At 46.9% G+C, this 24,811-nt stretch overlaps 1 protein-coding gene across 12 annotated transcripts in view; it reads right to left on the reverse strand.

Annotated features, from left to right (window-relative positions):
* Positions 1–2,988: 2,988 nt before the first annotated feature.
* Positions 2,989–24,811, reverse strand: part of LIPE (lipase E, hormone sensitive type) — a 338,475-nt gene continuing 316,652 nt past the window's right edge. For all 12 annotated transcript variants that reach the window (XM_069640970.1, XM_069640969.1, XM_069640975.1 and 9 more), the window contains 2 exons: positions 24,201–24,649; positions 2,989–6,374 (listed from right to left, as the gene is read on the reverse strand). In XM_069640970.1, the coding sequence (XP_069497071.1) occupies positions 6,078–6,374; positions 24,201–24,649 (746 nt within the window). In that variant the 3' untranslated portion in view covers positions 2,989–6,077. The remainder of the gene's footprint in view (positions 6,375–24,200; positions 24,650–24,811) is intronic.

The raw sequence follows: 24,811 nt of genomic DNA on the forward strand, positions 1-24,811 counted from the left end.
ACATTTTTTTAGATGGTAAAGGGTTTAGTTTAATACAAATGGGGGTTTAAGGTTAAAAAAAGGGAGGATGGGGGACCACCCCCATTAAAAATAAAAAATTACAAAAAATGCCTTAGATGCATTTTTTTTTAGATGGTATGGCATTAGATGCTTTGACTGTCGATGGAATGACTATAAACCGCGTTAGGGGTGCCGCGCAGGTGTGCACTCAGTGCGAGTAGTATTAGCTGGTTTTAATCTTGATTTGAAAAGTCATAAAGGAGGTAGCTTTCTTTTTTCGGTTTTGACGCGACTCACGTTTTGATTCTGAGGGTGCTGCTGGGGGGTCAGTGTCATGTTTCTGTCTTCAGCATTGTGTTTGTGTTTTTTTATTTTATGTTTTAGCGTGAGGCCGCTGTTCTGGAGGCAAGGCTATTGAGCCCTGTTTAGGAGGCCCCTGCCGTTTTAAGTGTGCTCCTGCATGGAGTGTCTTTAGCTGTCGAGTGCACCATCTTTCTGAGTTGGCTCAATGCCAGGAAGTCTCTCCAGCCTTTTGGCGGCCCTGGTTTGGCTCCCGAGCTGCACTTTCTGAGGTGCTTTACAGGGTTGGGACGGCTGGCAAGGCACTCCTAAATGAAGGGAAACTCAAGTGACGACACAGTTTGACATATACCTTTTCTCCTCAACTCGACCAACAATTTGAGGCAGGTCTTCTTTTGAGGTCTGCGCCTTTGCAGCCTCCATAGAATTCGGCGCCAAGCACTGCTGTTTGGGACTATTTAGAGTCTTTGACTTAAATTATTTAAATGGCAAAAGGGTTTGGTCCTTTGGGGGGCAGCGGTGTCCATCCACGGGAACTTGAAATTAAGCTTTGGGCAACATTTAAAAGGACTGTTCTCCAATTAGGCCGACACAATTGGTATGTGTAGACCAATACATCACAAGTATATGTGCACAAAATGTTCATATAGAAACTTTCCCTAAATGCCTTTGTTAGGAATTAAGATCGGTAGGATGGCCAGTTCGCTGCTGTATGGGCGCTGCCGTTTAAGTCTACTTGTTGCAACCACAGTTGCTGCTTGAATACATTTTCTATTACCCCTTTGACCATCCAACAGCAGAAAAAAAAACATTGTGAGAGCATAGGCACCGAGGGATGTTGTCGGTGCTTGCATACAACCTGCAATACTTTGGACCAGCCACTAGATGGCAGAATTGGTATAGCATCTGACAGATCCACACTCTCCAAAAAGATATATTTTATATTTAATTAACGGGTGACGGTCAGCGCTCTGTATTTCAGGAGAAACCTCATTGTATTGGTAATAATGTTTTCACTTGTTTGAAGTAACCTTATGAGGTTTTCAAGCCTGAGGCCCCCCAAAATTGGAACTTTTGGCACAAACTTGTCCAATGGGCTAAACAGTTCCAAAGCATAGAACCAGGTTTTTTTTCCCTTTAATTTCTGCACTGGAATTTTCGTAGAACAAAACGTAGGCGAAAACAGCAGAATAGATCTCCAAATTCGCAATAAGTTGGGCACAAAGCGGGGAAAACTTGCCTTTGGGGGGTGGGGGGGGGGGTTGATGCAAATCCCTCCACCACTTGGCTTTTCCTGCTTTTCCCAGCTCTGTTTTTAGCCCAGTAAAGACTAGTCTTTTCTAACCCTGTCTGGGCACTATGGTAACGGTACCACTTGTCGTACTGTTTGAGTTTCCATGGTTGATCCCAATTTCTTGAAAGAACAGCCTGCCCTCGACCCACATTACCAAAGTAAGCCAAGTTCGGATATAAATTAGGGTCAATGCCCACCCGCCTTCTACCCTCCCCCGTACTTCTAGCCAGAATAATAACCCTTTTTGTGCGTTTCCCTGGGAATGGGACCAAGAGGGCGGCCCTTTCTCATTACAGCAGAAGGCAGGGATCCCATGTGCATATAACAGAATATGCCCGAAACAGTTAGTATTCTGGGTTTCAATTTGGCAAAATCACTCCCTATTAATGAGCAGCTTCTGATAAGGAACGCCTCCAGCCTGCAACATCCAAAATCCACGTGTGTAGACTGGACTTCCTGTGCTGGATTGCTTTCCCCATCGGAACATTCCCAAGGGTGCACTCGCCCTCCAGAAGACCATATTTTTGACAGAAGTGGTTAGGAGAAAGGCAGACAGTTAGATAACCCGTTATCAGAGCTCCCTTTCTTCTGAAGACGTGCCCTGTTCTGGGCCCCCTGACTCGCGTCTGTTAGTCCCCTGCCCGGTTCTCCACCACTGGCAGATGGGATGGCACACCCCATGAGCAGAGAGCTTGCATATGCTATAGCATTCCGTAGAAACACCAACGCACTTCCTTCGGTCTGTACTTTGTACAGAGGCCTGAGGGGAACACTGTAAGGATGTCGGCGTTCAGTGATACCCAACTGTTTGGGCCCTGCAACTGCTAAATCAACCAAGGACATTAAGAACGCAGCTAGAGCCTAAACCGGGCCCATCCAAGACTGCATTCCGCCTCCGTCAGTCGATAAGAGGGTTATGGATAGTTGGGAAAGATGGCAGAAGAGGTAACATTATTATCGTGGATGATTCATACTAAGTACTGTATACAAATGACACATTGAAGTGCAGCATATTTTTTTTCACTGCTATGAATGTTCACTTTTACCTTCCGAAATGTCCATGCATGGTTTGCAAGAGTCCCTAAAGCTCCCTTTCAGGTCATTGGTTGCCAGCGCTATGCAGGTAGACAGGATGTCAGTGCTATTTATGTGATGATGTATTCTTAACAATACAAGGAGTTAAAGAAAGGAATTATTTTACAATGTTTTGTGCACTGCATATTGCTTGCACTGTATATAGTTTAAGTTTTTCCGAAATAAACATCAGTCACTACATTGGGTTACTTGCTGGGTAATTTGTAATGCCTTATAACACGTCTACATTGTCTTTACCGTTTTGCGCAGGTTTCTGAAAAGTTGCAATGCACACGTTAACAATAAATATCAGACACACATTCATTACTAAATATTTAATCTTATATAATTTTATTTACAGAAGAGAACAGCATTTGTTTTAAAAGTGTTCGGACCACGTGTGCAAATAATATTTATCTAGAGTTGATCCTTTCCTATCCCCGATCATGCCCCCCCCCCCTTACCCCCCACCCCCTCTGGGGGGGCGATGGGATATTCAAATTAGCAGCAAGAAAAGGTAGGGTAACAGGGCCTTGAAAGGAGTTGGGTCACACACCCTTACTCGGCAGGTACTGTGCATCGTGTGGGGGGAAAGCCGGCATCATCTTGCGTCACGGGGGAACCAACCTGTGCACCAATCTTCTCCACTGGGCACCACCCACAGCCCTCAAAGGTGGGCACTCATCCCCTTGCACCATTTGAAGCATAGGTGCACATCATGTGAACTTGGAAGGACGCCCACCTGTTGCCACCACATGGAGAACGAGGGCACCATGAGCCCACAGAAGGGAGCCCACCTGATAATCCCATCACTCCACGTGGAGCATGTGGACCCATTCTCAGTTCACACAGGCAGACCCATGTAGCACCCCCATCTTGCTTTGCGGAGCGTGTGGACCTGTTCATAGACTGCAAGGGAGGCGACCAGCCACTCCCCACTTGAGGGTGGACACACAAGATAAGTACAGGGGGACTGGTACAGCAGCAGCTGCCTACAAGGAGCATTAAGGGCGTTGTGGAGTCCGGAGGGATCCCACTTCTTTCCCCCAACGTGGAGGGTGGTGGTGCATACGCAGCCAGAGAAGGACACAAGGCTGATCCTCACACGGAGCATGAGGCTATCATTCTGAGGCTTGACGATGGAGCCATCTGCTACTTTCCACACAGACGCTACGGGGTGGTGGTGGGGGACAAACATCAAATAGCACTCAATCTGGACCAACCATACTGAGCTTGAAGGGAGTGTCACATGGGTAGGCAGAGGATACCCAGTTTCTTCTGTTGGAAGCACATCACCGACAGCTAATTTGACGTTTGATCTGGTGTTCTTGTATTGACATGAAAGGAGAAGTTACAGAACTTCAATTTTGATCTTATGTATGCAGCTGGACTCAGACTAGGCACCCCCGGAGTACACACATCTCGCTTTTGGATTTACTACAGCTGAGGTCAGGCTGGCCTGGCGCGGGGGAGGGGGGCAGGGGAGAATGCACAACACACTTTTTTTTTAATCTAGTATAACAAGGTATAATATCACATGTTTGATCAAGAATATTTGTGCTTAGGCATAGAACTTCATTTGTTATCGGGTACAACTCTCCTCACACAAGGTTGCTGTATAAAGTCCCATTTGCTAAAATAGTTGTGCTAAATCTAGTTCCCTGCTTTTCAGGTACAGGTATACAGGTGTACAGAGGTGCACGCACGCACACACACGGAATTTGATTCATGAACTAAAAACGGGCCGCCATAATACACTCTCGCATTTTCTGACTCAGCCTCTCTTGACAGCTCTGTGGCAGCAACAACTAGTCCCCGCCCCCCCCCCACACACACACACACACCTCAGAATCATTGAAGTGTGTTGAGAGATTGGATTCGTGACGTGTGCTTAGGAGAATGACACGTGCCCTTTCTTGTGCACCAGCATGAGTCCATGCACATTGCCAGTGTCCTGCAGAAACACATATATACACACACAAACATATATACATACATACACACACACACACACATACATATATATACACACACACACATCTCAGAAGACAACACATGGCACTTTGTTGCCTTGTTTAAGCCGATCTTCCATTTTGGAGCACATTTTACTGAAATAATTATATATCTGGGCCCACAATCCCATCTCCACAACCTTTGCTACCACGAGTAAAGAGGAGTGCGGCCATGTTGAACAAAGAGTTGAAGACGGGCCTGAGAAAAGGTCTAGGCAGGTGACACGGGTGAAGTGCATTCAGGAAAAACCTCAGATATTCTGGCCCTTAGAAACGAATGCTAAGAAGGGGAGCCCCCAAGAAGGGTGAGGGGGACAATAGGGAATGTAAGGTGGTGCCTGGATAGAAGCAAAAATGACAGTTCTTGAGATGAAACGCAGAGGAATGGGACTGTTGTAGGTTAAGCAAAGTAACGAGTATCCTGGAGAGGAACTTTGAGGAGGAATCAGTCATAGTCTCTTTGGAGAAGAAACTTTGGAAGAGGGGGCCTAAAATGGAACACTTAAGAGCTGGGATCCTGAGAAGAGGCAAACATTTTTTGCGCCAGATCCTGGGGAGGAAATGCAGGCGGTATTCTGGCAGAAAAGCTGGGTATTGGAGATCCCTGTGTAGGGAACTCCTGGAAGGCCTTCTGGGAGGAAATGTTACAAAGACACAACTTTGAAAAGAGGTAAAGCCAGGCGGTGTAAGGAATTTAGGAAAGGTGGGGCCCCATTTGGAGGGAGTGCTTTGTTGTGAAAGTTCCTGGGGGAGGGCACACAGTGTAGGGATCCTTAGGGAAAGTGTCGGTGTACATGTTCCAGACCCTCGCAACTAACTATTCAGTTCTGTCGTCCCCACAAGTCTGGGCTGTCTTAGTAAGCAGCTGTAAATTAAGAGTAGCACCTGTTAAAACAATAAATACTAGCTTTTCTTTCCAATAAACTCTAGACGTCTTTCTGCCCTAGAAAAATAATGATAAAAATAATTGTACAATTCTGAACTTTGCTGATGAAACGTTTTAAGGTGTAGGGTGTATGCAAAGGGGCAGGGCATCCACTGACTCTGTTCGATCCTCTGTCCAACAGCACGTACAGAGTCCAAGGTAACCATGTGGATTGTACGGTTGTTGGACACTTTCCCCATGACCTCATGTCTTCAGACTGCAGCTCCAGTCCGACACACACTGGCAGATTCAGAACCATGACTGCCTTTTTACTTTAATTTCTCTTCCGTGTCTGGTGAGAGCGGAGTGTTAAGGAGCAGCACACACCCAACTGCTGGCATGACCACAGAACTGCTGCAGTGTAAACAATGCCTAGATACACTGGACATAGGTGCAAAGGGGTCCAACGACATGTTGGCGCCATGCCAGCCCACACACAGAAAGCAAGCCTCTGTTGGAAGGCTAGTTTTCATCATGCGCCCACTTCTCTGTCTATCAGGCCGATTTTGCCATCAAATGGCAGCCCTGTCGTTTTCTCCAGTCTGCGATGCTTCTTGATTACTGGTGGAGGCGGCTCAGCCAGCAGAATCTCACGGATGCGTTCGATGCATACAGTTGTTGCCTCACGCGTCTCACGGGATAGCTGAGAGAGGCTTAGGAATCCGTGGGGCAAATCCTCAATAATCTGTAGGGTGACCACCTGACCCAGACCACGTAGCCGCTTGGCAAACATCACAGAGTCATCCAGCATAGGGTCCAGCGCGCAGGCCTGAAATGAAAGAGAAGGTCTGTGAGTGACTGCAAGCAGAGACATGGTTACAGATTCAGAGAAAGAGGATGGAACAGGAGGTGGAACAACTGGAGGAGGGGAGGAATTGTGAGGGTGTACAAAGAGACACCGAGGCTTGAGAAAGATAGAAAGAGGAAAAGAAAGCTAAATAGAAAGAGATCGCTTCCAATCTAGTTTCAAACCTCATTGGGTGGAAACTGCACTTCATGTCTCGAATTTCACTTCTTTTGGCTGTCGCTCAACTGTTCTGTGTGTTGGTGTTATTATATCTTTCAGCCTCCTTCGACACTATCAGTGACTCTATCCTTTCTAAATTAGGGATCTCAGGTGTCGTACACCAATGGTTTTCATCCTATCTCTCAAAGCGTACATATACTGTCTCCTGGGCAGGTCAACCATCTCCTGCTCGCCTGCAACGCTTTGGTGACTCCCAGGGATTCGTTTTGGGTCCCTTACTTTTTTTTTATACACTTTCCTGATTTCCAAAACTATTGCCTACTTTGGTTTCTCTTGGAACCTCTATGCAGATGATACCACAATGTTCTTCTACTTTTCATTATTGTCCGAGTTCCTCCTCTCTTCCCGTTCTTCCAATCTTCCTGCCCTTCATTCGTGGATGCTTTTACACTCACTACACTTTAATCCATCTAATACAGAGGTTTTGATTTTTCTCTCTTCTCCCACGATGTCTGCGCCACCTACTCCTAGTTTCTTACCTCCTAGTCTTCCATTTTCATCATCTGCTAGGAATCTTGGGGTCACTTTTGACCCTTCCCTCTCCTTTTCTCCTCCTATCTCAGCGTTGGCTCAATCCCCTCGCTTTGCTTTACACAACATTTGTTCATGTTAGAAAAATTCGGATTTCTTTGGTCTTTTCCCACTTAGATTACTGTTCCGCACATTTGGTAGGTCTCCCAGTTTATGCCTTATCTATCTTTAAGGCTTCTATTCGTCTTCCCCCTCGTTCTTCTATTTTCGACTTTTACTTCGCTGGTTACATTCCGCTATTGGATCCTGTGTCATTTCCCTTGTATCATTTATGAATATCTACACGGTCTTGCTCCTCTTTATTTGTCTTCACTTGTTTCTTTGTATACTCCTTCTCGCTCCCTGCGTTCTGCTTCATTTCTTTTATCTGTACCTAGGTGGCTCTTTGCCCAATCCAGTTTTGAAGCTTTTTCTGTGTTAGCCCCCAAACATTCGAATACTCTACCACTGCATGTCCGTTCTGCCTCTACTCTGGCAACCTTCCACACCCTACTTAAGGACCACTTCCTCTCTCTTGCTACTTCTTCTGGATTCTTTTATTTTCTTTGTTATGTCATTTGCAGTGCCATTTAATTACTTTGTAACAATGTTTTGGCCAAAGTGCTTCACAAATAAATGAATACAAATACAAGAAAGGAAGAAAGAGTAAGAGATAGCAAGGAAGAAAGGATGAAAGAGGAAGAGAAAGACTGGCTGGGAGCGCCTCTGAAAGGCAGATATATGAGAGAAAGACGAGGGACTCAGACGGGGGACTTAAACTGTCCTCTGAGAAAGAGGATGGAACTGAAGGTGGCACAATTAGGGGAGGGACTAGGAGTGTGTACAAAGAGACAGAGGCTTGATAGAGATAGAAAGAAAAAGATAGAGAAGGTTAGGGTAAGAGAAAGCTACATAGAAAGAGGCAGAGAACGACTGAGACTGCAAGCAGAGACAGACTGGCACAGGGAGACTCTTTAAGAGACCACGTTCAGAGAAAGAGGATGAAACCAAAGGCGGCACAATTAGACGAGGGGAGGGATTGAGTGTGTACAAAGTATCATAGAGGCTTGATAGAGCTAGAAAGAAAGAGATAGAATGAGAAAAAGATAAAGATAGAGTAAGAAAAAGTGAGAGAAAGATACAGATAAAGAACGAGAAAGCAAGGAAGAAAGATAAAGATTGACTGAAAGAGCACATGAAAGATAGATCTGAGACTGAGTATAGGGACTGAGGTGGGCTACGAGCAACTGAATGACTGAAATCAGAGAAGCTACGAGTGACTACTATTAGCAAGGACAGTGCCAACACGGTTTTCCTTAGTACTGTGTTCAGGGCGTGAAACAGACCTACCGACAACTAGGCAAAATGTTTCCCTCCAAGTTCACCAGACTCTCATGGTGTTTATCATGACCAAGCAGCCAACATATATATTTTTATCGACTCTCCAGGTACAAATGGCAGTGTGTAACTTTGTACAGGACTGCCCTCACGATTATGAGTAACCAACCTCAACCTGTCAAAACTATTTTTGATAAGTTAAGAGTTCGCCAGACACATAGACTCTGAAGATTATAGTGGTGCCACTGGAGACCACGCTGGCCCGGAAACACTGCCCGGATGCTGATACGCTGCAGCTGTGCAGTAACTGGCCTGAGTGACAGGGCCATGGACCTTACCTTAGACATAGACTCTGGTTTAGCGCTGAAGATTATAGTGGTGCCACTGGAGATCACGCTGGCCCGGAAACACTGCCCGGATGCTGATACGATGCAGCTGTGCAGTAACTGGCCTGAGTGACAGGGCCATGGACCTTACCTTTGCAAGGGGTGGATTGGGACTCTTTTCAGGCTGATGCGGGAGACCTACCAAGGGGCTGTCCAGAGTCTGTCCTACTCCAGAGGCGGGCGGGGGGGTTGTGAGGGAGTGCCCCAGTCTGTCCCCCCCCCCACATGTGCCTGGTCGAAAAGGCACAGTACAACGCTCGATCGCCACACTACTACCGTTCATAAGTGCTGCCCAGTGTTCTTTCATTTACCTTGCAGAAACTCCTACGACACACAAAGAAAAACCCAACTCAAAAGAGAGCTTACTGCGAACAATCAGACCTATACAAAGGAAAGCCGCTGAAGACCAGAACAAAACAAACAGCTTAATGATCACCTGCAGCAACGGTGCCTTGCTGCGGCATAGCAGGAACACAGAGAAGAGCGACACACATTCATCACAGGGCACCAGTGAAGCCGCACTTTAAAAGTGGTGGGGCTTAAAATACTATTTATGCTGTTCTACCTGTGTAACCTTGTCCCTGGGGCAAGGTCGGATAGAGAAAGGCCCACAGGGATAAGTCAGCACTGCAGTCAATGGTAGGGGGAGGAGATGGCCACAACAAGGAAGGGGTAGTATAAATAGAGAAGGTGATAGGGGGGCTAAGTGTGGTTGTTCACATGAGGTCAAGGGGCAAGGAGGTACACCAAGAAACCAGGGGGTGGAAGGTCAGAGGAGTGTGGAGGAAACTAGCAGAGAGTGTTGAATGTGAGGTATTTGGTTGGGGAGAGAAAGTGGTGTGAGTGTGTTTGGTGAGTGAGTCAGGCTAAGTGGGAGAGAGGTGGCAAAGTGAGAGTGAGTGAGAAAGGTGACTGGGAGACTGAAAGGATGGGGTGTGTGGGAGAAGGCGGGGTGGAGTGTAGAGTGGACAGTAAAGGAAAGTGGAGAATAGAGGGCAGTGGAGAGTAGCAGTAGAGAGGACAGATGAGAGTGTAGTGGAGAACAGTAGTGGAGAGTAGAGTGAAGGGTAGAAGGAAGGAGTAGATATAACATGGAATAACATCTGAATGACAGACGCAAAGTAGCGAATAGAGAGTGGGGGAAGGAGAAAGGGGAGAGTAGAAGAAAGAGAAAGCAAAGAAAGGAACACCACAGTTAGGCATACAAGAGAGTGGTAAGAGCGAGTGAGACCTGGGTGGTTGGTAGGCACCATTTCCTATTTTGAAGAACACCATAATTCTTGTGCGACACCAGGCTAGGCTCTACCTAGAAGAAACCGTGAGGGAGTGAAATGGATAAGGCTGTTGCCTTGAGGCCCCCACCTTAAGCCAGGAAGAGATGGCTGAGGTTACCGATCTCTAGTGCCATCCTGGGGATTAGAGAAGTCTGGGCTAGAATGCAGGAAGTCCATGGGAAGACAAGAGAAGGACGGCCATTAGTTGAAGCCGCTTGAAAATGATGATAACCCTTGAACTGTCTCCAAGAGTTAATGTGTTCTTGAGGCCATCTGTGACACCTCTCCTGGTTCTCATGAGAAACAGGTGGCGTTATGGGGGCACAAGTCATCAGAGTCCCAGGAGTCTTTGCACGAATGTTCTTTGCATTTCAGTTTGTTTGGTAATACTATGCATCTATCTGTTCCCAGCTCTTTAGTCGTCGGGTGCTCCCGTCTCATTTTGGGCTACACAGCAAAGCATCTTCTGGAGGATAGTAATCCAATTTTATGCCAAGGAACCGTTTACTACTGCAAACTGAAAATATGTTGCAATTGCTGCCGCCATCTTTGAAGCTCCCCCAACCTACTCGCCCAGGTTACATCTCTAGGGAAAAACAGGGTACCTTTGGGGCTTAACATTTCTCAGGGGGCACAAGACACTGAACTACATCCTGTGACCAAGTCACGGTCAGAGCGCCCACCCGAGACCCTGGTGGCACAAGGAAGATCTGCTGCTGCCATGAGACATGGCCATGACTATTGTCATGGTGCGGCCCTCAGCAGTGACTTTGTGGGTAGTGGAAAGAGTGGGGGGTCATGGATTCCACTCACACAGCCACCCTTCCAGGTCTGCATGAGTTGTATTGCAAGGGGAAGAGCGTGAACGTCAGTTCCTTGTGCAGGTAAAATCAGAAGGTGGAGAGGTTGGTCAGACTTTCCACTGGTAAGCGAGAACTTGCTTGTTCAAGAGCGATGGCCAGAATGGCGGACAGTGGCCAACATCCCAGAGTGCCGTGCATCAAACACCATGGTGAGGTCAGACTGCCTTGCACATCAAGCCACCTGACTCAAGGATACTGCAGGCACACCAAGTTTTACAAATTCTTTAAAATATCACTAGTCCTGCAGGACTAATCTCAGGATGTGGTCACTGCTTCCATAGGTGGGGTCCCTTTCCACAAAGCCAGGGAGGTGAGGCCGCTACCCGATAGTTCCCATAGGAGTGGTACTCAGAGGATGGACCTCATGGGAGGGGAAACCCCCCTGTGCGACCAGTAACGACAATTATTGGAGAACACAGTATTCACCCAATACCTTCGGCTCTCCTTCAACCCCACTCTCTCCAGACCTGTCCTCCAATCCCATATACCTCAGTAGCCTGCAGGATATAGGGTTGAGACGAGGAAGAATAAGGGTAACTCTTATGAAGATCTGAAACGGAAAAAGACAGACAAGGAGGAGGGCGGATCCGCAGGGATCACGCAGAGGAACTTGTTTGAACTGTCTAGTTTTCTATTACAGGCCTTAATGGGATCACAAAAAACACTGACAAGGGTCTTACCCAGATGTTAGAAGCTCCCCAAGGCACGTCTACACTGAAGGGGCGGTCTCCACCGGATCCGCCAAGTGAATCAAGAGGCTGGCTGTGGGAAGCACCCGTAGAGCAGTACGGCGGGGAAGCCCCGTTAGGCGAAAAGGAAGATGCTGAAGTGAATCTGAAGTCACAGAGCCGCTGCAGAAAGCCAGGAAGAAACCTCAAACGACAGCGAAGCAGAGCAGGACAAGGAGACGCCCAAGAAAGAATGGAGGGCAACAGCCTTAACACACAAGGTATTTGGGTGGCTAAGCCTATGGTTGGGGTGTACAGAGGGTGCAGGAAACCCTGAGAAGCATAGTGAATACAAAAGGGAGATAAAGAAGGCAACCCTTATGTGTGAATAAGAGACTTTTACCCAACCAGGGAAATAGGGTATGGGACTACAATGAGAAAAGAAGATATCATGTAACAAGGAGGTCTATCTTCCTTGTGGCAGTACTTGGAAGGGAAGTGACCCAGGGCTGCCACAATAGGTGAACCATGGATGGAACGGATGGAGTGGATGGAACGGATCGAATGGATGGCGTGGATTGAGTGTGGGGAACGGATGGAGTGGATGGAACAGACGGAGTGGGTGGAACGGACAGAGTGGGTGGAACGGACAGAGTGGGTGGAACGGACAGAGTGGGTGGAACGGACAGAGTGGGTGGAACGGACAGAGTGGGTGGAACGGACAGAGTGGGTGGAACGGACAGAGTGGGTGGAACGGACAGATTGGGTGGAACGGACAGAGTGGGTCAGATGGCGACGATGGAACGGATGAAGCGGATGGAACGGATGAAGCGGATGGAACGGAAAAAGCGGATGGAACGGAAAAAGCGGATGGAACGGAAAAAGCGGATGGAACGGAAAAAGCGGATGGAACGGAAAAAGCGGATGGAAAAGGATGGAGCGGATGGAAAAGGATGGAGCGGATATATATTTTACGCTATGTATATGCTATGTACCTGTATCCCCATGTTATCTGTATCACATGTTTACCCTATCCATCCTGTCGCTTTATATACGTATGCCGCTATGTACGTACCCTGTCCTGCTCCCGTGCTAAGTCACAGGTGATTTACTGATAACCACCATATCACACTACTACGCGTACTCTCTCCTATACACCATCATTCACCTAGAACACAGCTATACTATGACACATTCGCCCTAGCTGTTCTCATAATAACATGACCCCACAAACTCCTCATCATCCCAAAAAAACACAGCTAGCTGAGCACATACCGGCTAGCTTAGGCGTCTCCACAGGCTTAAAGAACTCAGTCTGGGTGTCCATGCTCCAGACTGAACACATCCAACTGATTTCCTCAACACCACACCTACCGCTAAGAAGCAGCTATCATGCAACAACCACACCAGCTACACACACACACACACACACACACACACACACACACACACTATATATATATATATATATATATATATATATATTATATGTATAGATATATAAAATTTGCTCTCTCTCTCTCTCTTGACTTGAAATGCGGTTCCCGAGGTCGTTCAACCTACCAGCATTTTAAGGTCATACCAATGATACATAAGGCACTATATAAATGCCAAGTAACATAACAGAGAGCATTGCACCCATGAAGCCAGTACTTGGCAGGGGAGTAAACCAAGTCTATATATGAAACGAAGAAACCAGAGTCTGGGACCCACTGTAGCTAGGAGGAGCAAGACCCAAGCTCACTGGCGTAATGGGGGACCCCACGGTGCCCCCGCTAATACACGTCCTGAGAGGGGGCCCCGCTTGTAGAAAAAAAATGGAAACAAATATTTGTTCAAATTATTACTTTTTAATGTTTTTTTAATTCACTCTGCATTCATAAAGCAATTGTTTCTGTAACAGAAATAATTTCTTTATGAAGGCAAAGTGACTACAAAAATAAACTTTCTTTTTGAAGTCCGAGGACTCCCCTCCAGGCCATGGAAGACCCCAGGCTGGAGGCCCCCATGTTATGGGGCCAGGGGAGCCCTATGACTTCAAAAATAAATAGTTTATTTTTGAAGTCACTCTGCCTTCATAAAGAAATTATTTCCGTTATGGTGTGGTCCGTAACAGAAATAATTTGTTTATTTTATGAAGTCAGAGTGACTTCAAAAAGAAACAATTTCTTTTTGAAGTAATAGGGCTCCCCTCAACCCCATGCGTGTGCGAGGGTATTTTGAAAGGGTGTACACTTAAATGTGTAGGTGGCTGCCTGTGTGAGTGTATGGTGAAAGGGTGCACACAAATGTATGGGTGGCTAGGTGTGCGTGAGTGCATGTACGGTGAAAGGGTGCACATTTAAATGTATGGGTGGGTGCCTGGGTGTGTGTGCCTCTATGGTGAAAGGGTGCACACTCAAATGTATGGATAGCTGGGTGTGCGTGTGTGTATATGGTGAACAGTGTGTGTGCTTGTGTTCAGGGGCACAACACCACCCACATTTCAGGGGGCTAATCCTTCAAATGTTGGGAGAGGCGCTAACTTCACAGGCGGTGGGGGAGTGACAAACCTATTTGTGTGGGGCATCTAACTTTTTTACGCATTTTAATGATACTAACATAGTGCAGCTTCAATGTTACTAGCAGTTAACACTCCTTTAAGTCTGAAAGCACCCACTTATGGAATGCTGTGAGAAGGAGTGGTCTCCTGTTCCCTCTATACCCTTCCAATCACTCCCCTGGCATGCAAGTACTAAACCCACATCACGATTTAAATTGCCTAAAAATAAATTGGCATTTGAATGCAGGTACTAACAGTGAAATGCTTTACGTTAGTAATCAATTGCTGGGCCCTTGTTAACAGCGAAACCCAGGTGCCGTTTAACAGCTGCGCCCTGTTCTGTCCGGCAGCTGCTCTGAAGGTCAGCCAGGTTGAGTCAACATAGCCCAACATTTCTGGGGGTTTTGGGGGAGTGCTGAAGCCCAGTCAACTCAATGGTGTTAAGCCACTACTTGTATTAATGCCTTGATTACTTATTGGTAATTGTCATTACTCCTAGCCCTATTCTTCCTCGTCCCTGTACTTGTGTATGAGGCAGTACTTGTATAGGAGGCACTCTGCCTCATACACACGTACTGGGATGAGGCAGGGGTACATGGAGGTAATGCCTGACTCAGCTCCCTGTAATCTTCCTTAATCCTAGTCACACTCTTCCTCATCCCAGTACTTACCTATGGGACAAGGAGCCTCATATGTAAGCTCTGGGACAAGGAAGAGGGACGGGATGGTAATTCTGGGACAAGGAGATGATTTCGGAGGTTGGGATAGGGGGTGGGAGGGAGAGGGGGTGTGAGAGGGCGGTATTGGTGACAAAGCATGATGGGTGTCCATGCCCAGGCTAAGCAGGCAAGATATGTGGCATTAGTGGCTAGGGAGGCATTTTGGAGCAGCGAGTCTAAGCATTCCTCAGTTTGGTATGACTTTTTTTACTGCACATTTCTGATAAAGCAGTTCTGCTAAGTGTAATTACCTGGCTAGACTGGCATTTGGGTGCTGCCATTCTAGCCGTTTCTTACTGCGGCATTGTATATTTTTCTGGGCATCTGTGATAAAATGAAATAATATATAAGTTATTTATAACACGCCTGTACACAAGTGTTTCTAAGCTCGACAAGACAAGGGAGGGAAAATGGAGGGTGGACAAGACAAACGATCTTACTAGGCCTTGTGTCATTCAGATCGTGCGAGAATGAGAGGAAGAGGGGAGGGGAAAAGAGGCCATTAATGCTCCGAGTAAGTGCCGCCAAGGCAGTGCAGCTCTGGGTAGTGCAAGGAGAACAAGGGACTCTAGAGTTACAGCTACAGCCCCTACGTGCGTGGTATGCCCGGAGGCAGTGTAAGGGTTACTGATCAAGAAAGAACCTGGACTCAGTGAGACTCTGAGGGTAGCCAAGCAACCAGTCAGTACAGCAGACGGATAGATCAGCAGGGGAGGGAGAGAGAGAAAGCTGAGAAGAGGAACGTTTTGAGCTGCTTCTGGAACTTCAGTTGGTCCACTCAAGTTTAAGAAGAGGCAGGCTTCCGGAACATCAGGTGGTCCGCTCAAGTTTGAGAGGGGCAGGGAGGTCATTCCAGAGGGAGGCACCTGCAGAGGAGAGCGATCGACACCCCACTCTCTGCCTGGAGAAGCGCCTAACCTTAGAGAGTTGGAGGTAGCTAGGGGAAGAGCACGACGAGAAGGAAGGTAATTTGGAAGAGAGCGTTGGATGTAGTGTGGGCCACAACCCCAGAAAGCCTTGTGGACAATGCAAAGGGTCTTGAACTTGATCCTTGCAGCCACCAGGAGCCAGTGGAGAGATTTCAGGGCTGGAGAGATACGATCCCTGGGCTTGAGGCCAAGGATATGTCTCGCATTCCTGTTCTGGATTAATTGAAGAGGGCGAAGAGTAGAGGAAGGCAGATTGAGAAAGAGGCTGTTGCAGTAGTCCAGCCTAGATAGAAGCAGGGCTCTAGAGACAGTGAGCTTCTGGGGGAAAGTGAGAATGAGAAGAGTACCTTTGAGGAGGAGCAGTTGGTGGAACTTCTTGGCGACCTCCGAGATGCGAGGAGAGAAAGAGTGTGGAGTCGAAGATGACACCAGGTTTTTTTGCCTTGCAGGAAGGCGAAGGAAGAGGGCCAGACGTGGGGTACCAGAGTGAGAGAGGGTTGGCAGGGGTCCCAATGAGAAAGATCTCCGTCTTACTGGCATTAAGGCAGAGATCGTTGGAGGTTCACCAAACCTGAATTGCTGATAGTCAGGAATGAGTGAGAGAAGAGAGGAGCCTGAAGGAAAGCTGAGTGTCATCCGCATAACACTGACATTTGGAGAAGGTAGAGATCAGGTGGGCCAAAGTAGAGGTTGAAAAACTAGGGTGAGAGGATATAGCCATAGGGAATGCCACAGGTGGAGAGAGAGAGGTGGCTGAGAGAAAGGGACAAAGTTGGACCTGGGAGGGGCAGTCCAATAGGAAGGACGTCAGCCACTCCAGGGCTTGATCCATGATGCCCAGGTTCTCACATAGTTGATTGATCAGGATGGCGTGGTTGACTGTGTCGAAAGTAGAGGAAAGATCAAGGTGGATTAGGACAGAAGGAATGCTGGAATTAAGGTAAGAGAGCAGATCTTCACAGGTGTTCAGGAGAGCAGTTTCTGTGCCTCTGGCAGCTCTGAAGCCAGACCTATGGTCATGGAGACAACCAACAGATTCAGTGTGGAGGGTAAGCTGGGATATGGCCAGCTTTTCCAAGAGTTTGCCCAGAAAAGGGGGTGATGGAGATTGGGCGATATTTTGCCGGAGAGGAAGGATCGGTAGAGGGCTTCTTGAGGAGTGGGTGACCAAGGGAGCGCTTAAGGGGGGAATGTTCCAGTGGCGAAAGAGTGATTACAGAAATCGGCCAAGGCTGGAGTGAGGGTGTCAATGGTCCTTGATGGTTCTGGAGGAGCAGGGGACCACCTGTTTGGAGGACACTTTCATAGATTGGTCTTGTCTAGAAACCTTGTCAGGTATTGTCAGTGAGAAAGAGGAGAAAGCAGGAGGAGAGGTAGAGATGGCCAAAGGGGGGTCGAGAAAGTAAAAGGGAGAGGAAGAGGAGATAGAGGACAGGATGTACAGAATTTTAGTGGAGAAGGGAGAGGCCAGAGCCATACAAAGGGCCTGGGAGGGAACAGGAGAGGTAGAGACCGCAACAGTTCCTTGCAGATTTTATAGAGTTTGGCCGTTTTAAGAGGCCGCAAAGACCCGGGCTTGAATGTGTGCTCTCTTCTTGATGAGTGTTATTGCTCCAACTGGCATTTTGATGTAACCAGTCTAGGTATGTCAAAATGTAGCCTGCATGCTTTGGTGTAATGTTATTACGTGTCTACACTGATCAACATTGTTCAGCCAGTGGGACATGTTTTCAATTTGGCATGGCATTTTTAATAGCAAAGCATTAATTTTCCTGTGCACTGTTGGTGACTTGCATGTATTGGATTGGTGCTACCCTACAAAACAATTGCAAACACTCTGGCTTTTTAGCCAATTTTTCTCAGAAAGTGTGCTGTATATTGCAATAAAACACATAGGGCCTCATTAGGCTGCTGGCGGTAGCCGTGCCTGTAATGCAGGCACGGCTGCTGCCGGAATCTTTTTGTTACCGGCGTCCAGGAATGGGCAATTACCGGGTCATTACGGCCTTTCTGTACCCGGTTTATGCTCATTCCTGGGCTCCGGAAATAATTCTTCCCCATTCCCATTTGAGCCCTATAGTGCTCAATGGGAATGGGGAAGCCGGATGCACCGGTGCATCCAACATGCTGTGCTCGCAGGTGCCACTGGTGGGCAGCAAGGCAACAGCGAGCACAACTCCTAGTTTGCCAGTCCGGACACTACGGTAGCGGCAAGGTTACTGGTACCGTAGTTATAAACTTATAATGAGGCCCATATTTATATCTTTATCCTAGTACAGTGTTTAGCATACACCTTCCTAGGCATGTTTGTGCGTATTGTGCAAGCGTGATAATCTAGGCCGGCCCATAGTGTGGCACGACCCGTGATTTGTTGCTGAGTTGGGGGGGGGGGGCCCTTAGCATGGCTCGCAGGGGGCCCCCCACATTTTGTGTTATGCCACTGCCCAAGCTGTTCTTCACCGCCGAGCTTGGTAAGAGGAAACCAGGTCTGACAACCAGGGTCTGGGATCCACTACAGCCTGGCAAGCATCCAAGTCTTTATTCATCGTCGCAGTACCTGCTAAGAGGAGACCAGGTCTGCCAACCAGGGTCTGTGACCCTGGAGAAAAGAGAAGAAGCTTGAGAAGAACTAGTTGGGAGGGGAATGAAGGCATTTCTCCACCAACTGGTGAACTGTGGAATAAGCTGGACCAGGGCTAGGGAAGGGAGACATTCCCCCATTTTTTTTCTGAACTGCCAAGAGAGCCTGAATAAGGGAGACATTCCCCCCTTTGTGGTGCTCTGCCTGTCAGGAAGGGAGTCATTCTTCTGGGTCAAGAGGACAAGAAGGCAGGGACAGAGCTAGGATTCTGACATTGGACGTATTGCTTTGGACCTCCTGACTGAGATCGTAGTTATTTTGGTTGAGGCAAGGAAACCCCTCTTAGAGTTAGGGCAATATAGGTGTTTCTTTTAACTTTCTCATTTGAATAAAGGTTTATGCCAACCATCATGACCCTTCTGTGTCAGAGTCTAATTTCTGAACCTTTACAGCTAAATGTACCTAGCCAATTGTAAGGAAAGAAACAAAAATACCAGTGCTTTCTCTTAAATGGTGCATTTCACCAGTCATACTTGGCGCAATGCTGCCACCCAGAGGTCAGCCACACATAGTAAAGCTTGTATTTGTTATTGACTGAAAATAACGTTTTTTTTCAATAAATAGCAAATGAATATCCGAGAAGGTCAATTCAAATTGTCCTCACCCATCATACAATTTCGACTATGCGAGTGTGCGAAGAGATTTTGCAAGCACTGAGCATTCTCAGTGGGAAGAACATAAGTACATCACCTGAAACATTTATAGCACTTTAAGCAAATATTCATCAGTCACAGGATTCCCCTCTGGTTTGGACCAAGTTATCATAATTTCAGAATTAAGGGGTTACCATCTCGTGTAAGGGATATTCAAGTAGCGAAACTGGATGGCAGTTGTGCCATATTTAGAACCATTTCCGGTGCTTTACTATGCACCCTTTCCTTTTTTACTGCATACTAGTATACTGTATACTACAGTGCTAAAAATGGCTGGCCATATTGTTCAAAGCAATATGTCTGTTCTACATAGTCCTTCTCTTCACCGACAGGGGTAGGATATAGCTAAATATAGGCATACCTTTCGCACAGGCTCTGGCCAGAACTCGCCAAATATCCTCTTTATGTGACTGCAACTGGTTTGGACTTGGAAAGGAGCTGCAGATAGTTCCAATACACAAAGCCATACCTCGTGTGAGTGTTGGCGATACCTGAGCTGGCTGTCCATGACTGGAGGACAAACGGTCAGATTTTGAAGTTGCAGGTCTTTCTATTGGTGGGCTGGGAACCCAGGCCAGGATTTCAAATATTAAGCGGGAATCTAGAGCCATTCTGCAGGCGACCACTAGAGCCAAGTACCAAACGAGAAAGAAGGGAAAGCTGAGGACTGTTTCTGGCAACTTACATTGGCCAATCTTTCCACCAGAAGGTAACGCTTTGCTGTCGATTTGACAGGAGACACCAACCATGGGGGGGGGTCCAGTCTCCCTTCAACTGGTGGGTATATGGAGCACAGCATGTGAACTGCCAACTTCTACTGTTGCTGGGTTCTCATTTAGCTTGGTGTTGTGAATTGAATAGTGTATCCTTGTTGTGAGTCTGGGACCTCTATGTGCTCTGCTGCTGCCCTCTGTCAAGAAGAGTAGTCGTGGTGCAGCATGTGTCCTGTGGTCTTTCATCCTTTTGTCTGCAGACCATGTGCGGGGTCACTTAGACTGCTCTTTACACCGGAGATGTTCTAAGGGTCCTCCAACATTGTGGGACGTGTTCCAAAGGTCTTCCTGCACCTTCAGCCAAGTCCAGCCAGGGTTGATCCATGTAGGACAGTAACCGAGTATGCAGAGTCGTTGGACCCAATTGTAAATATGTGTCACCAGAAGAATCCTATGCACCTGTGAACCCTGCTCTTCCAATTCTGAAAGAGACAGTGAGGGCAGTTACCTGGGGTCCTTGGTGCCTTGATCTGCATTAGAGCAAGATTTTCCTTTTGGAAATTGGAAGTTCTGATGTCTCATTTTAGGGAGCCGTGAACCTTTTAATTGTGCACACACTTTTCCAGGACCTTTGACTTCTTTTTGTGGTTTTAGTATATGGTCCTATGGTAGTCCAATGACTCCTAGGAAAGGCATGAATTTTGAGCAACCCATTTTGCCCATGTATGAATTGATCACCCTACATTGGCTTTAGGAAGTAGGCTGTTTGCAGCTGCAATTACATTTTTGCTTCACCAGGAGTGCAAGACAATGTACTGCATGTGTAGCCCAATGTACATTTTTGGTAGAAATTGAGGTACTAATGTATGTTTTAAGTCCTCCTCTCAGCAATTTAATTCCTTGGTTTGGGGAAAATACAAGGCAAGCATAAAACGACTCTTGTGCACACATGGGCTCACTCTTAGCCCAGCCCTTCACCCGCCAGAGTGTTTCAGGCTGATTTAGACCAATCCCTTGGCCACAGGCACAGCCATTACACATCCTCTGGTGGTTGTCCTGGATATTTGGCAGGTTGTGTGGCCCACCCGATTGGCCAACTGTCAAAACCTTGGTTTAAAGCCCCTTTGTGCGATAGTAGGGCTGGCTAAAGCCACCCTTTGTGTGCATGGGATATCTAGGGAGATCCCGGTTCCTAGACTCATTTCTGTTTGGATTTTTAGGGATACAGTAGATGTATTTACCCGTGGAAGATTTTCACAGTGAGGAAGCTGTTGCTGCATTTTTAGGACCAGATCCAGCCATACTGGCTGGACCGGTTTCCTGTGATTAGCTTAGTTCAGATTTTTGGTTGCTGGACATCGTCTTCATTGGCTGGATCAGACTTCACGATGGCCTAAATAAATAACTGTATTTTTATACATTCTGCCTAACTTGTATCATTATGAGTGCTGTGTGTGTGCTTAACTGAACCCTTCACCACTCCTACACTTCCTAAGTCTAAGCCTGGCTTCTCAGTCACGCTACCCAGATAAGAGTTAGGCTAGCCATTAGGGACATTCTCTCTTTACCAGAAGAGGGAGGTCAACCAGAATCTGTCCACATGAATAATTCTGAAATTCTATCCTAACAGGGGTTATTAAAAATCCATTGTATATACTATAGTACTAACACAACTTTGCACCCCATAGCTTCTTATGGGAGAACTTTGAAATACTATATAAACTCCCCATAAGTAGCCAAAACCGGATTACTTACCTCGAATGTTGATGAACTGTGTTCCTCAAACAGGTATTGGACTCATTGAGCGTAGTATCTCTGTGCTGGTTGTGCCTTTTATCATAGGCCTGTGTTTTTTAATATCTTCCTCCACTTTAGGTTATTGTTACAGTATTGTTATTTAAGCTTTGTGCATTCTTAAGTGTAGTGTGTGATGTTGCGCCCCATTATGGCACCAAAGAGATTGGGCATATTCTTTCTATCTAGATTTTAGTTTCTCTGACTTAATGAATGTGTGTTCCTAAGACTATTTTTATACTTACATGTGCAACAATCGAAGGTTCGTCTAGGCTTTGGCCAGTATTCTGTGGTTTGGGCTTAATCGCTATATATGCAGGAGCCGACTTTGTCCTTAACTCGACTTCGGTGCATCTCTGTGGCACACCATAGGTCTCTCAAGTCAGGTTTGTAAAAATGATCACTAGCTCCAAACCCAGATCCAAACAGTGTAGGTTTACGAATTTAAAGTGCATTCAGTCTTGGCCAGGGACTACTTCTTGGTGTCTCGGTTGATTCAGAGAGACCCTGACACAAGCAAGGGGATCGAGAGTAAGGTATGGGAAGTGGCATGAGGAAAACTGCACGGGCTAAGAGAACATGTTCACTCAATGTAGCACCCCGGCAAAAGCTCCTTTGGAGGGCCGCAAGATCCACAGAGAAATGCCCTTGAAGGCAAGCAGTTGATACAACAAAATGAAAGGAGGCTATAGCTGGAAGGTTTAGAATTAATCTCCACCTCTGGCATTGCTCTGGGCAACCCTCCAGACCATCGTTCTTGGCCTGCCATGCCATTACAAAAGGGGAAAGTTCATAGACAAATAAGGCTTGGTCCCACTCCAAAAGGGGCATTCCAGCCCGAACTGCTTTGTCACATCCCTTCTGCACGAGACCACAAGAACCAGACATGTTTCCACCTCATCAGTGAGGAGTAGCATGGGTTTCAAGGCCCAACAGGCACAGGACCCACATCTGGGCATACCTGTCCCACTCAGGGTGGCTAAGCAAAACAAACGAGGTGATGGCTGGACGGTTCAAAATTAATCTTAACATCTGGCATTTTTTCCTGACCCTAACATACTTTACCCGCATATTCTAGGAGGGGTATACTTTTATATTATAAACTCCAATCCTACAATATTTGCGGGAAGTGTTGGATCCTACTGAGGGCGCATCTTTGGGGACCTGTCGCCCCCTGGCTGCCATTGCCCAGGCGACTATCACTGGACACCGTCATAAACAGATAAGCAGGGTGTTTGTTCCATTGAAATCAATGGAGAGAAAGATGGAAAACATTTCTCCAATAGCAGCATTACATAGAACACCGGAATTAACGTGTTGATCAGTGCAACTACTGTACAACTCCAGTGAGGCAAATCAAAAAACAAAGGGAGTCTTCAGTGAGAAACTGTAACGAGGGGCTGTGCACACATAAGTGAAAAGGAGCATGAGAGATTGCATACTGAGAATGCAGAGATTGAAAGAAAAGGAGAGGAACAGTTATGGACGGCAGAGAGAGGCAGTAATCAAATTGTGAGGGAGTGCAAGGGATTTTCAGAGACTGCCATCTAAGCAGAGGCGAGTACAACAGACTAGTGAGAGCTTGTACCACAATGTAGAACATTCCTTAAGTGGCCGCTGTCTCTCATTGACACTCTATGGCAGGGGTCTACAACCTGCGGCTCTCCAGATGTTTTGGATTATGACTTCCATGATGATCCCTCAGACTATGCTGGCTAGGACTTATAGCAGTTGTAGTCCAAAACATCTGGAGAGCAAGATGTTTCCAAATCCCAGCTCTATGGTCTCTCAGAAAATGAAGGGTTATGAATGAAAATGAATGTAGTGTGCTACAAAGGCGGTCCTATCACAGGCCTGTTTCATGCTCTGGTCGTCAGTCAATCACCACACAGTTGAATGGAGCAGACTTGTTGGAAACTAGAGGCTTGCAGGAGGTTGGTACTGACCATATCCTGCATTTATAAAATTGCATGCACTAAACGCGGATGTCGCTGGTTGCTCAACCTTGACTTAAAACAGAGGAAAGAGGAGGGTTGACAGCAGCAGAGTATGCACGTTGGGTAATTGGCATTTGGAGACATTAGAGACAACTCAGACAGGCTACCGAAATAGACCAGGGTCTGTGCCTTTGGTGCTGCGAAGAACGAACCTGGAATCAATACACTAAAGGAACTGAGGCCTTGGGAATATAAGAGCCATTGAAATTTCTAAAGTGAATACACTTCGTATAGAAGACATGGTTCAATCCGAAAATGGTCTATAACTCAATATCTACCATAACCTCTGGTGCAAAGCTGATGGGCTGTGAGCAGTCACTGCAACGCCTTTAGTGAGCATTGTTTCAACAGCAGCAGAGGTAGGATTCAAAATAGCAAGGAGAGACTCTAGGTTGCAGATGCAATGTAAAAGCAGAGAGTAAACCTGGAGACCAGGTATGGAATGCAGTGTTGGAGAGCAGGAGAGTATTCCACCATGAAAGGCTAGAGGTTCAGATGCAGTTGCAGTTTTTACGCTTGTATGCCTCACCAGGACACTCACCACAATATGGATTGGCGGTAAACCCCGGAGCATGGAGTCAGGGGCTAGAAGTGGGGACATGAAAGGGTTCTTCACAATGGGAGAAGTCTGCAGCGTCAGGCTGGCCACCCCCCAAGTGGAACGCAGGGGCTGGAAGCCCTCAGGAAAGTCCAGAACTCCACCATCCTCAATGGTCTCTGTGGACACGAAGGTCTCATTCTCGCTGTTCAGAAAGAAGGTAACGTCTTGGTCCTTTGTCCCAGGACGGGTTTCCTCGTTCCTCACTGCTCTGCTCATTGCTTCAGGATTAGTTTCGTGTCCCCTCTGCGTGTCACCCTCAGCTGGACTTTGTGCCACACTCACATGGGTGCTTAGATCCTGGCAGGTTTGGCTCTTTAGGGAATGCTTGGTGTTGAGGATGGAGTCCTCGCTGAAGGCTGCCTCTGACACACTCTTCCTTACAGTGTCCGCTGTGAAGAGTGAGAGGATGCAAGAGAACAAAAAGGTAGGGAGACAAGAAACATATGAAGACATTAAGTATAAAGGAAGAGAAGAAATATTGTTTAAAAACAGAAGGCTGGAGATTGCCTAACTTGTACAGAAATGCTATTGTTCTTAGATCAGCATCATAT

This window comes from Ambystoma mexicanum, chromosome 1q, assembly GCF_040938575.1.
Source record: "Ambystoma mexicanum isolate Mex_15411 chromosome 1q, UKY_AmexF1_1, whole genome shotgun sequence".
Taxonomy (NCBI): Eukaryota; Metazoa; Chordata; class Amphibia; order Caudata; family Ambystomatidae; genus Ambystoma; species Ambystoma mexicanum.